Source organism: Nannochloropsis gaditana, assembly GCF_000240725.1.
Source record: "Nannochloropsis gaditana CCMP526 unplaced genomic scaffold scaffold502, whole genome shotgun sequence".
Classification (NCBI taxonomy): Eukaryota; class Eustigmatophyceae; order Eustigmatales; family Monodopsidaceae; genus Microchloropsis; species Microchloropsis gaditana.
In genome coordinates this window covers 368-21,595 of record NW_005803451.1, presented here as the reverse complement: position 1 = coordinate 21,595, position 21,228 = coordinate 368, and the positions used below count along the sequence as shown (strand labels likewise).

The following is a 21,228-nucleotide window of genomic DNA, read 5'->3' as shown; positions in this document are numbered from 1 at the left end:
CAACAGATAAGCATCCGCAGGCATATGGAGGACATTCACATTAGCAGGTAAGTGACCGCCCAAAATTTTAAAAGCCGAAATATCTCTCATCTGCAAATTCTTCGCTTTCACAACACAGGCCCAAGGCGTATCGATTAGCTTCCCAGTATTCTGACTCATCAAATGGCTCGTCGAATGTGCAAACCGCCGTTACAAGCACTGAAGACCGCCTCGAAGATCGTCGCCGACAATCGCTTAGGGTCATGGCAGCCATGAGCCTAAATAAATCATACAGTGACGCAATTAACGGAGTTTCCATCAACAAAAGTGATCTAGAGCATGAGGAAGGTAATGATGCTATATTTTTTAATGGTATTCGCTCGATAATATTGCGAAATAAAGCAGCATACCACACCTCCACAGATTGTACGTCGAAACTGCAAGAAATATTCATTCGTGCGAAAGAGTCTGGCATGACTTATGATGATATTTTTAAAAAATTCTGTCTTAAACATGAAGTCACCAGCACTATTTCATCCAAAGCCTTCGTAGCTGCCCTGAGGAAACTCAGTCCGGATATTTTCTGCCTGACGGAGGTACGCGGAGGCAAAACAATTCCTGCTATCTGCCATTTTTTGCGGCAGGGGTGGAAGTATTATATTTCATCTTCTGTGATGTCAACACATTTCCACTTGTCAATCATGGATTGTTTCGCGGGATTCTTTCTCAGCCTTAACTACATTTTTTATGCCTTACATGTGCGGAAGACTGATGTCGGCCTTCTTGTGAGAAAATTTGAAGTAAACGAAGACAAAGTAGTGTCTTTGGACGAATTGAAAACTTTCGCGTTGGCGATCCCACACGTTTCATGGAAAGTGGAGCGCATTCGACGTCTATCTTCAGCTTTATCTTTGAGTGACAGCACAAACAGATCTGACTCTGGCCGGGTAAGCTTTCACTATAAAAACCCGTTCATTTACGGGCTCATTGACCGATATATATATATTTTAATGTCCTATACGTCTCATCGGATTGTTTAAGGCGAGCGATTCGACAGTCACGCGGCAACCTGCACCTCGCAAGGCTGCATCACGTAGATCGCTCCGTCAAGCTGTCAGCTTTTCCCGTCAAACAACGTTTCCAAAGCCACTCTTTTCTGAGAAACGAAAGAAGCAGGATACGAAAACCTTTTCATCGACTTCGATATCGCCTATTTTACCAAGTACTGCTTCAATTGCATCCACGCGTGTGGACGACAGGAGCTTTTCCCCAGAATGTTGCAGGAGTGACTATGAGGGTTCACAGCGAGAGCAGCCTCGCATTACGTCACATTTTACTATCGAAAAGGTATACGCACGTGTACTTATATATATCTTTTTGTGCCAAAATATTCCTAAGTCGTCCGGATACTTGTATTTATCGGTGCACAAGGTCATGACTGTGTTGTGCGTACAAAAACTCATGATAAGCTCGTTACCCTCGTAAATGTAAAGATTCATCGTACTTCTCATTCAAGTATCTCGCAAGCCCACAATAGCTCTGAGTTTGCTATCAACTACTTCTAAACTCATGTGGCGCGAACAAGAACACCTCATATTAAGGCTCTATGGCCACGATGACCCTCCTCGCATCATCGCCGTGACGGCAAAGAGCAAGGGGACAGGAAAGGTCAGAACTGTAGACTCTGCAACTGTTTCGGTACAAAAAGTACAAAAACAAATCTAATGATGTTACCACTAAACTTATACACCAATACGCAGAACTATCCCGCTATTTATCTTGACCGCGACAAGATACCGCTCAATCGAAAGGCCATTGAGGCCCTAGCAGATGCTCTACCCTCTGATGCGGGCGCTCATGGACAGAGCATCGATGCGTTGACCTCTCTCCAACGGGCTGAGCGTGAATATCTCGCTCAGTATGTGGTGCAGCGGCTTGCTCTGGAAGACGTCTCACGCGAAAGCGGGAGGGAGACCGCCAAAAGGATGTGCATTGTTCGGCAAACAGGTGAATAATACGATGCACATGCCGACCTAGGGTCAATGCTATGTAATACCCAACGAATTCTATCTTATTACATTTCTTTCATGAAATGAAAACAGGAGATCCGTGGGAAAAGCTCGCCGTCGAGAAGCCCAAGCTCATTAAGTCCCCTCGATCAAGCCCCGAAATGCGCCTCCGACCCGCCATGGACTTTCATCATACCTCACTGGAGGTGAAGAACATGAATTACGAAACTAAACGTCACAGTAATGGTAAGCTTCGACAATTGTAAGGCTCCTTTTAAAAAAACAGTGGGTAAGTCACCATATAGCATAAACCATTTCTCACATCCTGTGCGATTTTTTATTGTTTTCGTATCATCCAGTTGCCAAATTCTATTCAAACCTGAGCAAGACAGAATTGAAGGATGTACCATCGACATGAGAAGTGGATGAGTCACAACGGCAAGTAGAGTGTACACCCCGATGTTCAAGCGTGGCTACACGAATGCAAAGATAATGACAGTAATATGGAGGGGACCATGCCTTATCCAAAAAAAATCTTCTCTTGTGAGGTTGGAAAGAATTATTATGCCTTCTTTTGAGTCATACTAAGGAGCTTTTTAATAGGGAGGTAGAGGACGTAATGATTTGAGAGGCTCATCATTTTCGATTTCCTTCCAACGTGGTGCTTTTGAAGCCGTGCATTGGAACGTCACCTTCAGTAAGTACATCTCAGAACTCCATGCCTCGTCAGACTGAATCCAACATGGGCCGGACAGGACCAAAAAAGTACTCTGTCCAACATCGTTGATTCAATGCCAATACATTTGACCAAAATTGCGTTTCACCTGCTGTGTAACACGTCATTCGACTGTACGTAAGAGTGCGATTGCCTCGTATAGTGATGATCTGCCGGCAAATTTTATTTTCATAAAATCGCATTTTCTGCTCCACCATGCCATGATATCGTCAGACACTTTGTCCTTGCTTTTTGCCGAGACAGAAACTAGCATTTGCCGAGCCACGCGGGATGATACGGGGAAAGAGGCATTTTTTTTACCACGTGCAAGGACGGCCTTTGGACTTGCTTCACTTCTGGGTGCACCATCCACATATGTAAGGCGATATAGATATATAAAAATGTACATGAGCTTCATGCCCTATGTCACCTGCCGTGGCAACTTTCTGCGCGTAGTGTGCTGTGTCACGCTCAACCACCCACCTCCCTGCGGCCGCTCGCCCAAATTTTAGGCCCCGGCCGCAAAGATTTGACACCACCTGTTCTGAAAACGCCCTGGAAACTGACCAACTATGCCTGACATCCGTGGCAGCACGCCCTTCCCGCTCGTTGCGACTACTGCCAGCTTGCATTGCGGCGAGGTACATCCGTTGTGGTGTTTTTGGACTGCACGGGAGGGTAATGCTGGATCTTTAAATCGAAGATAAAGTGCCGCGTCGACTTGAATTTTGGAGAGCGGGCGAAGGGGGGCGCGTGAGACAGGGAAGGCGGGTCATGCCAATGCAGTTTTTCACGGCTTTGCCTTTGTCCAATCAGACCCGTCCCGAACCTCCACGCAGCTTTGTTTTCACTCATGTATTGGCACCTTCCTTGAATGTGAGGCCTTCTCTTGTGCTGATTTGTGTCAGCGCGGTCATGCTTACGCGGCTCACGCTGTGAATCGCTCAAGAAAACACACCAGCTTTCGTGCGGTTCGGTTCCGAGTGGAGCAGCCGGCATCTTTGTTAGCGTGCTCATTCCTGCTCGCTTTCCTCCCATACTAAAGCAGCAGCTCCTATCCAACCTTGTTTGCAAACATTATGGTTTTGAGGCCTCAGCGCCAACGTCGCGCGACTGCCGTTGCTGCGGCGGCCGTGGAAGAAAAAGAGGCTGTCGCCGCATCTTTTGCTCCTGTCGCACCGGCCATGGTGATGACTGGGCAGCCTTCTTTCAAACTCTCAACCACCAGCGCCACCGCCATCTCCCACATGCGCTCTGTGTCAGGTACTGCGGGGAAATTAAATAGCAACAGTGGCATGAAGGCCCGCATTGTGACCTTGGCTCCGGGGAGCGGATGCGCGGGTCGAAGCAAGACCTCAGGCGGAGGTTATGGCGGCTTTCAGGAGGGAGGTGCGGTGCCCGCCACCGCTACCACCACCACCTCGGTTGCCAGTACTTCCTCCTCTAAGAAGAGCCAGACGCCTGAGTTTCTGGTCAAACTGCATCGGATCCTCCTGAACGAAGACAAGGATATTATCTACTGGGATAATGGTGAGTGGGAAATATTGCGCCGAACACCTCTTTGCCCTTGTGTCTACCGCTCAAGGAGGTGCAACCTGCTCAGTTTGAGTGCGCGCAATTCCTCTAGTCTCTGTATGAGCAGTTTGCAAGCTTCTCTTTAAATGAGGGTCTTACCAGAGGAAAAAGGACAGGCGGACCCCTAACCCCCCCGCAGTCTCTCTCTCTCTCTCTCTCTCTCTCTCTCTCCCGTTACCGGTATTAAATAGTATGTATAAGCGGTCTCTGAGGAACCCCCTACTGTTTGTCAAACTTTAAACTCTAAACTCTGCTCATCCATTATTCTCTCCCCCTCCCATCCTCCAGGACAAATCCATGTCCGCGACCCGACTGTGCTCGGGCAGAGCGTCCTGCACAAGTACTTCCGGCACAGCAAATACAGCTCCTTCCAGCGCCAGCTCAATTACTTTGGCTTCCGCAAAACCCAAGGGAAAGGCAAAATGAGTGCGTGCACGTACACCAACGTCCAGCTCTCCGGTGGCAACATCAAGAGCCTGCTCAGCGTGAAGCGCAAAAGCAGCACGGTCGTCGGAAAGGAGGGAGGCGAGGGAGAGGAGGACTCGCCGCTCGTGGGGGAGGAGGCCGAGGAGGTCACGGACTCGGACGACGAGGCGACAGATAGCCTGTCCCCCGGGAGTGTGGGGCTGAAGCGGGGCGCCTCTCTCAGCTTCTCGTCGATCAGCACCTCTGGCGGCCACCAGCAGGGACGGAAGCGCATGTGCTCTGTGACCTCTGGGGACTGTGTCTCGCTCCAGGAGACCCTGGCGGCGGACGACTTCCCTGAGGACCGAGAGGACGGGAGCGAGGCCAACACCTCGGCGGGCGCGCTGTCGGGGTACGCTTCTTCCATGTCGGATGGCCAGGACGGAGGAGACGAAAAGGAAGGCGACGGGGAGGCAGAGGGAGCGGGAGGCATTTCCTTCGCCCCCACGGGCGGAAGCGCTTCGGACCCCCAGCAGCGGCACGCTCTGGACCTCTCCCGGTCTCAAGGGCGGCCTCGCCTCAGCCTGACCATTCCTGGTGGCGTCCGCCAGGGCCAGCTAGCGCCCCTCTCCACCGCCCCCGCCGGCCCCGCCACCGTCAAGTCACAGGACCCAAACGCACTGCCCAATTTTTTCTCCTACAACGTGCTACCGGCACCCTCGCCGCGAGGGGCTGATGACCTCTTCCCTTCCTGCCTGACTTCCTTCGACACGGTCGGCGACTCGGCGTCCTCCCCATGGGCCTGGGCGGAGCCCCCCGTCTCGGGAAGTTTGTCCTCGCTGTCTCTCGAGACTGGCAGCGGCATGACCCCCCTCGGCACCCTGGAGGAAGGCCACAGCAATCAGAGCGCCTTTAACTGCGATCAGGAGGTGAAAGAAAGAGAAGGCCTAGAGAGAGAGGCTGCTCAGATGCCGTCCGCGGCCGCCATCGCGGCCGCCGCGCTCTGCAGTCCTCGGGGGGAGAATGCCTTTCTTCTTCAGATGGAAGGCGATTTCTGGGGCAACCGGGTCGCCTCCACCTCCGTGTAGGAGAGTCGTGGGACATCCTGTGTACATAATTGCGTGTTGTACTATCCCTTCCCCCAGCACTCTTCTCAAGGCCCTGGTCGGCCCTGAGAACGGATAATCAAGCCTTCACAAGTATCCACAAGCCGTGAGCAGATCATACACACTCATCCACCGCCATGAATTCCACCTAGTCATCCTAACCCCTCTGACGACGGACGACTGCCCAGGTGTCACGCCTGGTTGGGTTCGCGACTGAAGTCACGAGGGGGGGCAGGGGAGGTTCAGGGAGGCCCCGGGACACCGTACACGAGAAGATAATTGAGAAGTCGAGGAACGTGAATGAGACGATCCAAAGTGAAGACATGCACAAGAATGCTCGTCCTGCTTTTTCTCGACTTTGATTCATGGCATCCTCGGCGAATTGGACTCAGAAGCACATCATGACTCGCAGATAAGGGCGTAGACGATCCACTCCACAAGACAGGCGCTCCCTTAGGGGAAGCGTCCCAAACGCTGTCAACGAATTTCCTCTGAATGTTACTTGCGAGAAGCAGATATGGACGAATGTGAAAAAGTTCAGTTTCCAATATACATAGCAGAATATTACAACTCCACCGTAAATCAAATTTAAGTTTCGAAAGTCAAGGAGGTCGGAGAAGCACTGGCCTTGTTTGAGAGGTCGCATGTTCGCGACATCCAAGCAGACCAAACTCGCTTTGAAACTAGATGGGAAGGGCAAAGATACGCGTAGAATTATAGCGCGCAGCGCTTTCGGGTAAAGATATGCACCATAAAGAAAGGGAAGGACGGACCGTGCCGGCGGACTTGGGGGTCGGGCGACCGGAAGGGTTACGAGGAGGCCTCGAGCCCTCCGTGCGAGGAAATAGCTCTGCGATGGGATTCAAAGCGGAGAACGTGTGCAGACTCTCTCAGGACAGACCTTAGTCGTGATGTGTCTCGATCGGCCGGGGGAGGCGAGGGGTTTCCTCTATTCCCGTAAGTTATACCATATCCATCCAAGTCCAGCAAAATTGTAGCAGAGCATGTAAGGGAGTGCTTAAGAACAGGGCGAGGCGGAGATGGCAAAGCAAGAGTTTTTTTTACGTGTTGTGTGTCGACCTAATTATCGTAATCTATGCAGTGTATGTTGCCTGTCACGCGTCGCGTGCGCGTCAGGGACGGAAGTGGGGGACGAGCGGATGAGGGAGGGCAGCATCCAGTAGAGTCCTTTTTTCCAGAGTTCTTGAACAAATTTCCTTCGTTCGATTTGGTTTCAAACGAATTCCACCATGGGTGCCTCATGCGCGGCGTCAAATACCCGTAATTCAAGGAATGGAAGAGGAGCTAATTTGAGCCAATAAAATAATGTCGGGAAGTATTGAAGTCTTAACGCGCGTCAAGCTCTTTTATTTCGTTTGATCCAAACCAAACGTGTCATAGCACACCCACCGACCGCAGCGTCTTCCCACTGGTCAACCCCTAGGGCACGGCAGCCCCTTTTCCCTCCTCTCCTTGCCTCCAGCTCCCCCCCCCCTGGAAATCAAGATTCATGCACCATCCACCGGCCCCCCGGCCCCTCCGACTCCCTAGAACTTGAATTCTTTCCCCTTCTTCCCTCCACTCCACCCTTTCTCTCCTTTGCGCTTCTTGCGCCCCCCCCCCTGCTCGTCGTCGCTGTCGTCGTCCGCCAGCCTCTTGGCTGCTTGCCGGGCCTCCACCTCCTGCTCATACCTTTCCTTCAACGCCTCCTCGTCCCCCAACTGATCGGCTAGCTCGTCCGGATTGAGGGCAATCGACACGTCGCTAGCTCCACGCGCTCCTACACGCCCCGCCCCTCCCATCGCTCGCCCGCCGCCCCCCCCGCCCTCCATCACATATTTCTTGTCTCCCGCGAAAAATCCCCCCGCACCTCCCCCCCCCTCCCTCTGCTCAAGCACCTTGTACAGCTCCTTGGGTTCCTCGCTCGGCGCCTCCAGCCCCGCCTGCTTCCGCAGCTCCATACCCATCGCCTCCCCCGGGGTCTCCAGGCCCGACACCACCGACGATAGCCCCGTCGCCTCTGTCACGGGGGTCTCCAGCCCACTTTCATCCTTCCTTCTCTCCTCCCCCTCCTCTTCTTCCTCTTCTTCCTCTTCTTCCTCTTCTACCTCCTCCTCCTCCACTTCCACGCCCCCCCAATGCCTCCTGTTCACCTCCTCAGCGCCCGCCCCTCCCTCCCCCCCCCAGCGCCCCCCCCGTCGCCCCCTCCCAGCACTCCAAACACATCCCCGTACAAAGGCCTCCCGTACTCATCCACGGGCGGCTTCCCCCAACCTCCCGGGTGCATTCCGAAGCTCGCCCCTTCGGGCAAAGGAGCGTTCAAGCCCGGGATCCGCAGCGCAGGATAGGCGGGAGGGGGGCCGTACCGCTGCATGTTCATGAGCCAAGGAGGCGGGTAGAGGGGGGGGATGCCAAGTGCGTTGACCAGCTCCTCCGAGAGCACGCCTGGGGTGTGGTTCCGGGTGCGCGCCTCGAACTCCTTGCCTTCGTAGTAGAGCTCGCCGTGCGGCGTTAGGGGGGGCTTGGTCTGGTAGCGGAGAAAGGCGTCCTCAAGCACGGCGTAGTCGATGTCCATCCGCCCCATCTTCGGGTTCACACGTTCGCGCATTTTCTGGCGGGCCGTCTGCAGGCGCAGCTTCTCCTCCATCGCCTCCCGCTGCTTCTGGATCCCGGTAGCCTTGACGAAGTCGGGGAGCTCGAAGGGCGCCTTCTCGATGCCGCGCTTCCCCGTCAGGTACTTCCGCTTGTGGCACCAATGTCTGGGCACCGGCACCGAGTTGCGGTAGGCCTTCATCTGCACGAGGAGCTGCGGGTCCTGGGAGGTCACGTCGTGCGCCTCCACCACGTCGGGTCGGGCTACCAGCTGCTTGAGCTCCGCCACCGACAGTCGGTTCAGCTTCTTCCGTTGTTTTCTAGATAGACGCGACCCAGTTTTCTCCTCCTCCTCGTCCTCCTCCCCCCCCCGGCCCTCACCGCCTGAAACTTTCTCCCCCGCACCCTCTCCTCCCTCGTCAACCCCTTTTTCATCGTCCACGCTGGTGCCACAGAGCTCCTCCGCCGTGGAAAACTTCTTGAAGATCTCCCTGAATTCTTCCAGCGCCGGGTCATCACCCGCCAACTCGCTCTCCAGGTCGGCCGACACATATTGGATTTCGACGTCGGGCGCTGGCGCCGGGGGAGGAGCACCGGAGGCAGTGGGAACGCTGCCGTTGGTATGCCCCCCCCCGGACTCATGCGCCATTCTCTTGGCAGCCTTCTTCTTCTCTCTGAATGTCCGAGGAGGGGAGGAAAATATGCGTGTGAGAAGCGACGCGATCGTCCAGTGGGAGGGAAAGGGAATGACAGGCAGTTAGCATCACCTCCTTCTTTGATTTTTCGAGATCTTCCCCGCCGCCTTCCCGTTGATTTTGGCGGGACCATTTTCCAGCTTATGGTCATGCTCATTATCCGACATGCTGCCTGGGCCGCGAACACCTCAAAGACTTTTTCGTGCTTTGTTTCCTTCCTCGGCTCCCCGTGACGCGCCTGCTTTCCTGTTCAAGACAATCGCAACACTCCTCCCAAAAGGTACACTAGGCACGCCTATACTCTTCCAACTTAGATGAGAAGTTGCTTTGCCTTGTAAGTGAGAAGATGGGGAGGCGGGAATACGGGGAAAAGTCAGGGGTGCGATATCTCCATGGAAGAAGCAGGAGACGAGTGCTCGGGCTCAGGACCACGGGCTTGACAGAGGCGCCTAGCGGCTTCATGTGTCATCCACACTCGCAAATATGCCTTTCCAAGCTCTCTTTGACAATGGCAAGGTGGTATCCTCCCTCGACATCGACGACAAGGCCCCAAGGACGCAGGCGCGTGAAGCTGACGAAAGCCGCCTGTCGTGGTGATCGATCACCAGACTTCCCCTATCTCCCAGATCAGCGGTCCTCGACTCACGCAACCACTTTTCGTACAACTCTAGCTGACTGTGACCACCGACGACTCAAGTCATAAGATGAGGAGTTGGCAGGGTATCTCTTCTATCAACATGTACTCTCCTCTTTCTGGTGTGCGACATTGAGACCATCTTATCTTTCCCTATACTCCGTCTACCGCTACAACATGACTAGGTTCTCCCCATCCGGTGCCCTTTTCCTCATTGCCCCAGAAAACTAGACCGTTGACGCCGTGACAATGGCCAACAGTTCTCCTAATCCGACAGCAGCTTTGAGTAAGTTAATACAAGCGAGGTACATTTCTTCTCCGGCCCATGTAGGGTTTGCTCACTTGCTTTTCACTCGGGTATGGGGGGTTTCCCCTCACAACACGTATCTCCTATAAACGTAAATGTGAATCCTGCTCTACTTAGCAATTAATGTTGAGCCTTTCTTGTCAAAACGTTTCAGACGGTCTCCTTGTCTCCGTCGCGGACCCTCTGAAGCACAACGAAGGTGTGCAAGCCTGGATTGGCTATACCGTTGTCACTCAGGCTGACGACAGCCGTAGCGAGTTCCAAGCCCCCCGCACAAGTGTCCTCCGCCGCTACTCTGACTTCAACTGGTTGCATATGAAGTTGAGCCACTCCTTTCCTGGACGTATCCTCCCCCCTCTTCCTGAAAAGGCCATGGTCGGTCGCTTCGAAGCCCCCTTCGTGGAAGCGCGCCGCCGCGCCCTGGAGCGCTACTTGTTGCGCGTGGTGAAGCACCCTGAGTTGGGAAAAAGCAGTGACCTGGTCCTATTTTTGCAGGAAAATGAGGCCAAACTCGAGCACGCCAAGGCGGAATGGCGGCGTGAGCAGATGAGGCAACCCAAGGTGCTGCGCTTGGTCAAGCAAGCCTTCGCCCACATGGAGCACTCCCTCTCTAGTGCCTCCACCGGAAAGGTCGAGGTTCCCCGGAGCGATTCCGACGCCGTCCTGGACGACATTGCGACCTGCGTGCACGTCTTGGAGGTGCACTTCCACAGCGCCGCGCGCGAGGCCTCTACCTGGGTCCGGAGGGAGAAGGAGGCAGCCGACGGGTGCTTCCAGCTCGGCCTCGCGCTCACCCTGCTGGGCCAGAACGAGGCTGGAGGGTTGGGGGAAGTAATTAGGGGCACGGGGCATGCTTTGGACGCGGCGTCGGTGCTGGCAACCGGGGCTGTGGAAAGCTCTGGCTTGCTCTTGGAGGGGCCACTGGTGGAGTGGAGCCGGGGGCTGGGCTCCGCCAAACTCGCTTTGCTTCGACGCATGGAGGCTCGGAGAGCCTACCACGAGGCCTTGGTGGAGGTGGCGGTACGCGCGCAGGGCAAAGAGAAGTGGGTAGGTATGATTGGAAAGGAGGACAAGCTGCAGGCGGCCGAGGGGGCGTGGGGAAAGGCGGTGGCGGCGGCGGAGGCGAAGAATAAGGAGTTTGAGACCGTGTCGGGGAGGATTGTGCGGGATTGGGGGGCGTTTCGGGAGGAAAAGGCCGAGGAACTGCGAAAAGCGGCGGTGGCATTCCTGGAGGCGCAGGTGGGACGACACGAGAAGATGCGGACGGCCTGGGCGGGGGCCCTCTCGAAAGTTAAGGAGGTGGATCCCAAGCAGGGCCTGAATCAGGAGGCCACGACAGGGGGAGGGGAGAAGGGGGGGGCGAGCCGGGACGAGGGGGGAGCTGGTAGGGGGGCGGGGGCGGGCGGAGGGAAGGGGGAAGAGGAGATGATAGCAGAGTGAATGGAGAGTCTGGGCTGAAGGTTCCCGTTTCGGGCTTGTAAAGATAGCGAGAATGAAGCGCCACGCCAGTATAGAGGCAAATGCGATTGACTGGAAAGGAGCGTGTACAAGACATGGGAGGGAGGAGGAGGAGGCCTGTAGACAACGCTGAAACGAATGCCTTGAGGGAGTGACAAGCAGGGCGATGCCGGGCTAGAGTGTTGGGACTTTTTCATATTTTGAGTGCTTGGCTCTAAGGCAGAGCTGCAATTTTTTCCTTTCGTTTGCGGATAAGAAAATCTTCCTTCCTCTCCTCTGCTTTGTACAAATTCCTCAACCCTTTCCATCCGCTTTCCCTCCCACCGCCTACTGCCCCAGGAGCGGCGCGTGGTATAGCTTGTAGGGCGGGCGACCCGGCAAAATCGAGGGGTGTTCCCGCTCCACGATGACCCCCCTGACGGGCCCCTCCCCCTCGCCCCACCCCCGCGTGAGCTCGGCCACGGTCCTGAGGATCGGGTGGGAGGCTTCGTCTTGGAACTGCTTCAGGGGCACCCAGCGCGCATCCTGGATCTCTGAGGAGCACAAACGGAGCTCGTCTGTGAGGGCTTGCAGGCGCGTGACCACGTAGATGTCGTCGACGCCGAAAGACTGCTGGTGCTGGTGCCGGAGGGCCAACAGGCCTTCGAACGAGGACCGGACCCCAGTCTCCTCCTCCACTTCACGCACTGCCGCGGCTCCAAATTCTTCGCCGGGCTAGGTCACGAAGTGCGGTGGGATAGACGTGGGTGTGAGTCGGGGTGGAAGGAAGACGCATCATACGCACGGAACGGCACCACTCGCTGTTGGGGTTGAGAGGAGGGCTGAGTCAAGACATCCCTTCCCAGCACCCATCGCTTACATTAATGTAGCCCCCCGGGAGTTTCCACCCACTCAGATTCTTGCTGCCCTCCTTGACGAGCAGGACCTCTCCTTTCTTATTCTGACAGAAGCCCGCCACTCCCACCAAATGGGTCGCGTAGGGAGGGACCTTGTTCTCCTTGCCCGGCTGCAACCACAAATTCATGATCACCGACTCTGGCTCACAGTGATGGCATTTGAAGCCAAATGTCCCCAGCACGCCCAGAAGATGTCCGTTCAAAGCGTGTACACGGACCCACATGCTGCTTCGGCCTTCCCTCCGGAGCTGTTGGACTGTCACCAACAGGCGGGTCGTGAAGTCGCTCGTGTCTGTCACCCGCATATTATCCGTGTCCAGCATCACAGCATTGAAGGGCATGGGAGTCACCTCCAAAGGCTCCCCCAAGAAAGTTTTATTGCCGTCCTGGCCACCGCCCTGTCCTGAGAAAGCGCGGCGAGGCTGCATCCCAGCCATATATCTCGTTATTGTGGCACCACCTGTCGACTTTCTTGAGCCTCCATGCGCACACCCAACATGCCTGGAGCGTACCACTCGTAATCTTGCTGCTTGCGGTATTTTTTCGTGACAGGATATCTCGTTTGTCCTCCTCGTGTTCATGTAAATATTGCGCCAGGGCAGGGAGGAGCCCGACACAAGAAAGGCTGTCGGGCTCCGTGCTTCCCACCCCGTGCACGCCGTGACAGAGAGTCCTCGCCCTAGTCGCGTGAAATATCTGCACCCGAGAGTACGAAGCATCTTCATCTGTCGTTCGCGTGGCATTGAAGGGTTTAAAGCGCCGTTTACTGCGTTCTACGCATTGCGTGCATTTGGTGTGCTCCTCGCCTCCTCTCGAGCGAAACCGGAAGAGTTCTTCAGGGCACTGTCGTGGATAGTTTACATGTACACGCACAACGACCAGGGGCAAAAAATATGCCGCCATCGAGTCCAATGTACACCATCAGGATACTTGACTCAACGACCGTCTTGCATTCCTCCACAGGTGCGTGTCGGCACTGGGCATTCCCACGCAGGAGGAACAGAGCGCCCAGTTTCTCGTCGACCTCACCTCTTCCTCCTATGGCCGAGTCCTGCTCGCCCTCCTCCTCCTCCATTACTACTGCCCCGACTGGTAGCACCCTTCCAGGGGAAGGAGGAGGCATGCCGGCGGAGCGGAAAGGGCGTTTCCGCGTAAAACAGGTGGAAGCGGGCGAGGTCGAGGAGGCGTCCTACCCTGAGGGAGACATCGTGGGGGGAAGAATCAAAGCCTCAGAACGTTCCCATGTACATACACATGATACTTCCCCGTCCAGTAGTCCTCATCCATATACATCGCACCGGATGGGGACAGTGGATATGAGTACGGTCTCTGACCTGACGGATTCCCTGAGCAAATCGGGCAAGACGGGAGGGGAGAAAAAAGGCCGGTTCACTATCCGTGAACTGCCTGACTTGGGCATGGAGGGCTCAGGGCCCTCCGCGCATCATCCGCCCGGCACACCCAGCCCTCACGTGCACATGGACCCGCACCCGCACGTTCATCAGTCCCACGGCCACCATCAGCAAGGCCATCGCGCCGAGCATCCGCCCTCCCATCAAGGCGGCCTGGGAGGGGCATCGAGCCATGGGCTTCCCCACTCACGGCCCCCGCCCCATCCTCACGGGCACCACCACATGCACGGCCACTCGCTCCCACGGGCGTCCTCGGCCCAGCAGCTCGAGGCGCCTTACGCGGTGGGGGGCTCGGGAGGAACGAACCTGCGGCCAGCGACTTCGATGCAGCACATGGAGGGAATCGGGCATGGATCCCAGTCCGAGATCGCAAACTATCGGGCGCAAGGGGAGGGTCAATCTGGAAGCGGGCGCCCGTACGCCCCCGGCTTGCCCCCCGCCTACTCGCAGGAGGCGGGTTCCCCCCAAGATCAGGCGGGATGGCGACTCCTGCGCCAGCAGAACGACCTCATCCTGCACCGACTCTCGCAGATGGAGCGTTTTTTCCATTCATCGCCGCATCTCCCAGGAGCCTCGGGGGGCGTCGCAGCCGGAGGACCGGACCGGGCGGGTTTCGGGCCGGCGTCCACGCCAGGGCCCCCGAAGAGCAGTCCTGTCCACCACCACGAAATGCCTCCCTCGTCCATGTCCTCCTCCGGTCCGGGGAAGGACATTGGGGCGGGGAAGCTGACTTATCTTCTGGAGCAGATGAAGGTGGAGGTGGAGGCGGCCGTGAGTCGGCGGAAGGAGGTGGATTTGCAGATGAAGAGGTTGCAGGAGAAGAACCGAGCGCTCGAGGAGAAGGTAGAGGAGGAGCGGCGGAAGCGCGTGGAGACTGAGAAAAAGTATGAGAAAGTGAAGGAACGCTGTGAGAGCATGATGCAGGAGCTAGACCACCGCCGGGGGGCGGAGGCGGGGGGGGCGGGCCCGGGCGTACCGAGTCAGCTCGCGACGGGGAACGTGGCGGAGAAGGAGGGCCCCCCGCCTCCGCCCCCACCACCAGCACAGCCGCAACACCAGCACGTGCAGCGGCAGCAGCAGGCTGCCATGTCGCACCAATCCCCGCTCAGCGCCGGGGCCAGCCCCTCCACGACCCCCCCAACCCGCACGTGTTCGCGCATGACTTCCTACCGCAACCTCCGCCTCCCCCCTTCAGCGCGCCCATCCCCATCGCCAGCAAGCCCGGGGGAATCGCAGGCCTCTCGGACAGTCTGCACGACGGCTTCGCCTCCGCCTTGAAATTCCCGGCGGCCGTGCCTCCCCGGATGACCCTCTCGCCAGGGCCTACGCCTGGGATCGGCACGTCGTCTGCTGTGAGCACTCCGGGCGGAAGCAGCGGCAGCTGCGGGAGCAACAATGGTGGAATGGGCCAAGGAGGGAGCTTGGGCGTGCTCGATCCCTTCAACGGTCTTCTGAATTCAAGCGGGGGGATGGTGGCGGGGACAGGATCGAGTTTGGGGTGGGGAGGACCCCGCGGGCGGGGCGCCAGCGACGTCATTTATGGCAGCAACAGTCACAGTGGTTCCAGTCACAGTGGCAAACCGGCACAAGGCGGGCAGAACGCTCATGGGAGGCGGGAAACAAGCTTGGTGTGAGTCTGGCCTGGCTGCCCTGGGAGCTCACGGGGGCTGGGCCCGTCCTGCAGGGGCCAAGTAAGCCACGATGAGAGTGGGTCCAGGGATGTGTCATTGACTATGAGATGAGCAGTCACACAATGGATGCTCATGTGTCGCTCACAATGGCCACAGGCCGCGTGGCTGCTCTCGGCTCAATTAGTCGGCTCAATTACAGTGTACATGAGAAAAATGATGGGCTTGTAGGACCTCAATAATTATAGTTGCTTGCGTGTCATTGCCTTTTTGTGCATGATTAACGACCCTCTCAATGTGGTGTGCTATGTTCACAAGTACATACACAATCAGTCAGCCATTCACTTCTCAGTCCCAGCTAGAACCCTCCATCCCGCTTCTCCCCCCCTCTGCCCCCTTCCTCTGCCCACCCCCTCATCGCTCTCCACCCCCCACACATTCACACTACCGTCCGCGTGACCCGTTGCCAACCGTCCCTTCCTCCAGTTCAGCGCCAGGCACGTCACCGCATCTTCGTGTGCCCGCTCCACCACCGCCAAAACCTGCAGCCCCCCTCCCACCCTCCCCGGCCCCCCACCTAGCCACAGGCGCACGCTCCCGTCACCACTCCCAGTTGCAAGCACGTCCCTCCCGTCCCGACTCCCTGACACCTCCAAGCACCGTATGCCACACCTCCCTCCCGAGTTCCCTCCTTTCACCGGTCCACACAGCGCGACCCCGAGGGCTGGCCCCTCCGCGGCATGACAACCGAGCAGGCCACCCGCGGTTGCTGCGTACAGATATGGAGGAGCAGCCCCGAAGGAGCCCTCGCCGTCCGCCCCATTCCCTTGGCCTCCCCACTTGACGCCTGTCACCGCCTCCCCCCCCCCACCCTGAAGCTCGAGACCAAGCACCTGGCCGCAAGGTTCCAGACCATCACCTGCCCGTCCTCCGCCCCCGCTGCCACCAGCGCTGCCTCCGTCCCGCTCGCCTCCACCTTCAGCGCCACACAGTGGACCTGTGTGGTGTGCTCGAAGAATTCCGCCAAGGGCATCGGCTCAATGAGGCTGCCGCAGCTGCGGGAGGACTGTATACCCCAGACCTTGACCGTGGCGTCCCATGACCCCGACGCCAGGTAGGGCCCGGCCACGTCCAGGCATGACACGGCGTCGTCGTGGGCGTCCAGCCGCAAGAGCTGCCGCGCTGAGGGAATAGAATACAGGTAGACGTGGTTGTCGTAGGACCCGAGGGCAGCTAGTGTGTGGGGGCTGGCCGCCGGGCCTCCCTCCCCTTTGACCTCCAATCCCCCCTCGGACGCCTCCCCACCCATCAAGGCACAGGAGGAAAGAGCGATGTCGCTGGGCGAGAAGTGACGCTTGGACTGGAAAGACGCCTTCTCATCTCTCTTCCCCTCGTCCTGAGGCCCCATCAGCAAGGTGCTGACACGAAAGCTCCCGTCGTCCGAGGTGCTGCAGAGAGACCGCCCCCCGTCCGCCCATTTCAGGGAGGTGACCGCGTCGTGGTGCAGACACACGGCCCGGCTCCCGAGCAGGCCGAGACGAGGGGCGTCGCGGGCATCTTCGGGGCCGGTCGAGGCAGTCGCTGCCCCCTGCGAGCCTCCTTCTGCCTTGTGGATGCCCGCACGGGGCAGGGGAAGCAGGAGCCGAGGAGTGCTGCCTGGGATGCTCAGGAGGGCCTCCCTGGATATCAGCTCTTCCAAGCGCACGACCGCCGGCAGGTCGTCCACTCCCCCTCTCACTCCTGCCACGACTCCATCGCCATTCGTATTGGAGGCCCCTCCACGCAGGGAGGCCGCCGCGGTCGGACCGGAGCATCCATTCGCATAAGTCTCCTCGTTGTGGGCGACACGGATCATTTCCTCCAACGTCCGCTGGGCCTGTTCGTTCAGCCGCAAGCTCGTGGGGGACTGCAGGCTCTCGGCCCCATCCATCACAAACATGAGCTGCTCCGGCTGCTGTACTGAGGTGCACTTATCCGTGCCGGGCCGGGGGGGGCAGGAGCCCCAGCCCCTTGGCCATGAGGGTCTTGGGGCTGAGGATGCTACCGCGACCGTTCAGGTGCACAGGAGACGATTGGGAGGATGCCTCCGGCCCCACGCCGCCCTCTCTCCCACCCTCCCTCTCCGACGCATCCTGGCGCAAGATCTCCCAGCCACTTCCCCCCATGCTCTGTGAGAGGGACTGAGAGAGGCTCTGGGAGAGCAACAGGCTTTCCCCCCGAACCATCTCCCACGGCCCTTCCAGTTCGTGCTCCGAGGCCCCCCGCGGGCGCGCCCCGCCCCCTCCGTTCGAGGGCAGCCCCACCGCCGGGGAGGAGGACGAGTCCTGGAAGCTGGGAGTCAGGAAAACAGGGACGGAGGGCGGGTCGTCCCTCCTCGGGTGGGGCCCAAGGAAGACCTGTTTGGGGGTTTGTCCGAACTCGCGGATTTGAGCCTCGAAAGCTGCCCTTTCCAGTGGATCAGTCACCTGCTCCAAGTCGACGGCCCCTTCGTACGTCAGGTAGTAGAATAAATTGTCGGCGGAGACGGCCGCCTCGCCCTTCTGCTTGACGCCGAAGATGAGATCGATCCACTCATGCAAGTGCTGGGAAACATAGGTGCTGTCGTTGAGGGCTCGACGCATCTTACGCACGAAGTCTCTTTCGTTCCGGGCCCAGGGCGGGAGAGCCACGTCGCCCAACCTGACCCCTCCCTGCGTGGTCCCCAAGGGCAGACCCTCCACGTTGACGAGGAAGTCGCCCTGGGAGAAGTAGAACTCGGGGATAAGCTCCTTCAAGTCGGCGGGGTTGGTCAGGCAGGACTGCCACGTGTCCGCCACGCAGCTGAACATCCGGTCCGCGCTGTCGAACTTCCCGTCTTGGAGGCAGAGCATGTGCTCAGGGGCCGCCCGCACCAGGTAGAAGAGGACGTAGCCCGGCGTGGAGTAGTGGGTGCCGTACAAAAAAGGGGGCGGGATGCCCATCTCCGCGTTTTCCTCCGGCATGGAGTGGTACCGCTCCCGCAGATAAGCCAGTCGCTCCTGGTGCAAAGCCCCCATCGGCTTGCTCAGATCGCGGTAGGTGCTCGGGCTCTCCCAGTCCAGCTTCTTGCTCGTGTAGTCAGCCAGCACCCAGGGGAAGACGGGGTATTGGGTCAGGTCCTTGAACGACCGGTCCGCCAGCGTGTTCAGATAGAGGAGGTAGTCCAGGTTGGAGATGCGTCGCTCCTGCCACCGACGAGTCACCTCCGCGACGCGCACAGGCTGCAGCACGCCGTCCGTGAGCGCCGGCTGGGCGAGCAGCAAGGCATGCACCCGGTCACGTTCCTGGGAGGATCGGAACGAAAAGAGGACACTGTTCACCCGGGGCGGGGCCTCTGTGACCTCGCCCCCCTGGCCTCCTTTGCTCCTGGTCGCGGTCGTGCCGAGTCCTTCGCCGTCTCTGCTGTCGAGCCCCCCGCCCTGCCTCCTCCCGCTTCCCCTACCAGACCCACTCGCCCATCCAACGCCCCCCTTCCCGTCCTCCATCCCGCCCTCCGTCCCTCCCTCTCCCGCCGCAGCAAAAAATATCTCCAGACCGGTTTGCCTGAGCATGTACCGTCGTTTGAAGACCTGGACGATGGAGGCCAGGGCCAACGAGGTGGTGGAGATGCCCACATTGTTCAGCTCGGCGGGCTGGAAATAGAAGCGGCGGTCAGTGAGCATGACGACGCCGGGATTCTTGATCAGAGGGGAGATTCGGTCCACGGGCACCGCGGCCGAGAGGATAAACTTTTCTCTGGATGGGAGAGAGAGAGGGACAGAAAAAAGACGGGGAAATGAAGGAGGTTAACTCGCATCGGAAGCTTTTCCAGGCACTTGCCCCTTTTCAGGCCCCACAGCAGCACCTGAAATCAACGAGCTGGACAGGATCAAAGATCCCCGAGGCCCGCTCCCGCTCCTCCAAAATGGGCCGCAACAGCGCTTCCTCCGCGCCTAGGCCCGGCCCATCCCCTTTCACCAACCGCGCCGCCACCTCGCACAGGCGTCCGACCAGGGCCAAGAAGTCCGCCAGAGGGGTGTGCTGGAGCCGGAAGATGAAGTCCGGGCCTTCCGCGTCAGGGTCTCCGCTCTGCCTTTGCAGGTAGGGCCCCACCAGGTCGTTCGCCTTCATCTCGGTGACGCAGGCGCAGGAGAAGACGAAGAGACCGTCCAGAGAGGAGGAGGGAGGGGGGGAAGAGGAGGAGGAGGAGAAGGAGGAGGAGGGGGAGGAAAAAGTGAGCGTGGACCATTCCGCTGCTTCCATACCATGAGGCGCATGGCGTGGGACCCGGGTCATGTGCTTGAAAGGGAATCGGAGGAGGGGCTGGCGGTAAAGAGGAAGGGGGGGGGGGGGGCAGGGTAGAGCCAAGGGGCCAGGTGAGAGGGCTCCGCAATGCACGTGGCGGACAAGCTTATTTGAAAAAGAAACAAACTCAAGCAGAGACGAGAGGCCTGGGAGGCAGGAAGGGAGGAGGCAAGGGGAGAAAGTGGCAGTGCTTGCAATAGGAATGAGGAGACGAAGGGAAGGGCAGAAGGAGGAAATGCGCGCCGCACCTGGGAGACATCGTTGACAGGGTCGAAGACAAGACTCCGCGATGAGACCTTGAGACGGCCGGGCACTTTGATCGTAGAGCGACCTTTGGGTCGGAAGCGAACGACCGCGTAGTCTCCTGGAGGCAAGGGAGGGGCAAGGGAAAGCGAGCAGGGCAACAGTGAGCGGGAGGCCGAGAGTTGGACAGCAATATTTGAAGCAGGGCAGAGGCTGGAGCTTCACTCATCTCTATAATTATGCAGTATTTCCCATGTATAGATAAATCTCTGCATCGATTGCCCCGCCCTACGCTTCCTCCCAGCCCTAGAACGTCAACGCACGCGTAAACAGCCCTTTTCTTCATGGTAACGAAATCAAATGTGTCGTCAACATGTAGAAAACCGCCGACACTTACCAAAGTACACCTCCCCGTGCTCCAAAAGCAAAAGATTGAAGCGGCTTGTGCTCTGCGTTTCTGCCAGACTCTCCAGGAAACCAGTGGGGACGAAGGACGGCGCGCGGTGTCCGTAACACGCGCCGGGCCTGCCGTCCAGCCCAGCATGACTTTCTGACATTGTCCCCCTAAAAGCGTGTACATAAAACGTGTGAAGAGAAATCGATGACGGCCACGGCCAGAAAGAGGCTTGGAGGGAGGTCAACCAGGGGAGGAAGAACAAACATGCAGGGGCAGCAGGCGCGTCGAGCGAGTGAACACAGCACTTTAAAATAGCCGCGACCAGCAAGCACCGACGGTCACGGTTCGTGTTATAATCCTAATTTGACGGCACACATGTATGGCACGGATGGTTCAGGTACGATTGCCTGTCAGGTGACAGGCTGGTCGTCATTTGATTTGTGGAATAAGCTCAGGCGGAGGTCATGATGACCTTCGCGCCCCGTGATTCTTACCTCTGATTCTGGAAATGTAGGGCAAAAACGACCGGACTCGTGACACATGTCTCGATGTTGCTATTAAATGACTGACATACTCATGCGTATGCCGTTGCGGTGCCACAACCAACAGCACAGGGGCGCATCTATGGTAAATGCACTAAGGGGGTCGGGACGAGCAAGCTCCTCAGTGTCCTCCCCATATGCTGCTCTGTTGACTGCGGCAGCAGTGGGAGGGGCAGCGCTCACTGTGGGAGTGGCATGTTTATGGCCACAACTGATTGAGGAGTATGCGGGAATCAGAATCGTGGTGAAAAAGGTGCGATGCAATCGCAGCAGAGGGCGAGGTGTGGGCACGGGGAGCAAAAACGAGGACAAGTCTGATAAAGGCGGCAGCGA

General features: G+C 57.9%; 6 protein-coding genes across 6 annotated transcripts; 3 read left to right on the top strand and 3 right to left on the bottom strand.

The window, feature by feature from the left end:
* The first annotated feature begins 1,431 nt into the window (after positions 1-1,431).
* Positions 1,432-3,121, top strand: NGA_0160302 (uncharacterized protein). Its single transcript, XM_005854453.1, has 4 exons — positions 1,432-1,647; positions 1,740-1,986; positions 2,082-2,234; positions 2,348-3,121. The coding sequence occupies exons 1-4, from the start codon at positions 1,549-1,551 to the stop codon at positions 2,404-2,406; spliced, it is 558 nt and encodes a 185-aa protein (XP_005854515.1). The 5' UTR covers positions 1,432-1,548; the 3' UTR covers positions 2,407-3,121.
* Positions 3,122-3,748: 627 nt separating this feature from the next.
* NGA_0200000 (ion channel) lies at positions 3,749-7,134 on the top strand. Its single transcript, XM_005854455.1, has 2 exons — positions 3,749-4,233; positions 4,567-7,134. Exons 1-2 carry the CDS (start codon positions 3,783-3,785, stop codon positions 5,769-5,771), a joined length of 1,656 nt encoding a protein of 551 aa, XP_005854517.1. The 5' UTR covers positions 3,749-3,782; the 3' UTR covers positions 5,772-7,134.
* A 486-nt stretch (positions 7,135-7,620) lies between these two features.
* On the bottom strand, positions 7,621-9,030 carry SF3B2 (splicing factor 3B subunit 2; the record flags this gene model as incomplete). Its single annotated transcript, XM_005854457.1, has 3 exons — positions 7,621-7,635; positions 7,688-7,934; positions 8,039-9,030. The coding sequence occupies 3 exons, from the start codon at positions 9,028-9,030 to the stop codon at positions 7,621-7,623; spliced, it is 1,254 nt and encodes a 417-aa protein (XP_005854519.1).
* Positions 9,031-9,959: 929 nt separating this feature from the next.
* On the top strand, positions 9,960-11,457 carry NGA_0200210 (sorting nexin 1; the record flags this gene model as incomplete). Its single annotated transcript, XM_005854456.1, has 2 exons — positions 9,960-9,996; positions 10,172-11,457. The coding sequence occupies 2 exons, from the start codon at positions 9,960-9,962 to the stop codon at positions 11,455-11,457; spliced, it is 1,323 nt and encodes a 440-aa protein (XP_005854518.1).
* A 345-nt stretch (positions 11,458-11,802) lies between these two features.
* Positions 11,803-13,104, bottom strand: NGA_0159702 (nucleoside diphosphate-linked moiety x motif 6; the record flags this gene model as incomplete). Its single annotated transcript, XM_005854452.1, has 2 exons — positions 12,335-13,104; positions 11,803-12,189 (listed from the first exon to the last, which is right to left on the bottom strand). Exons 1-2 carry the CDS (start codon positions 13,094-13,096, stop codon positions 11,803-11,805), a joined length of 1,149 nt encoding a protein of 382 aa, XP_005854514.1. The 5' UTR covers positions 13,097-13,104.
* A 4,764-nt stretch (positions 13,105-17,868) lies between these two features.
* Positions 17,869-20,522, bottom strand: NGA_0199900 (uncharacterized protein; the record flags this gene model as incomplete). Its single annotated transcript, XM_005854454.1, has 5 exons — positions 20,354-20,522; positions 19,962-20,077; positions 19,274-19,731; positions 18,750-19,164; positions 17,869-18,713 (listed from the first exon to the last, which is right to left on the bottom strand). Coding segments are annotated over exons 1-5 (1,994 nt in total), but the record flags the coding sequence as incomplete, so codon positions are not given.
* Positions 20,523-21,228: the final 706 nt, after the last annotated feature.

Excerpts from the sequence above, each read along its gene's own strand:
- NGA_0200000 (XM_005854455.1), top strand. The coding sequence starts at position 3,783 with ATGGTTTTGAGGCCTCAGCGCCAACGTCGCGCGACTGCCGTTGCTGCG. Across the intron at positions 4,234-4,566 it reads TATTATCTACTGGGATAATG|GACAAATCCATGTCCGCGAC; the intron begins GTGAGTGGGAAA and ends CCCATCCTCCAG.
- NGA_0160302 (XM_005854453.1), top strand. The coding sequence starts at position 1,549 with ATGTGGCGCGAACAAGAACACCTCATATTAAGGCTCTATGGCCACGAT. Across the intron at positions 1,648-1,739 it reads AGAGCAAGGGGACAGGAAAG|AACTATCCCGCTATTTATCT; the intron begins GTCAGAACTGTA and ends ACCAATACGCAG. Across the intron at positions 1,987-2,081 it reads GTGCATTGTTCGGCAAACAG|GAGATCCGTGGGAAAAGCTC; the intron begins GTGAATAATACG and ends AAATGAAAACAG.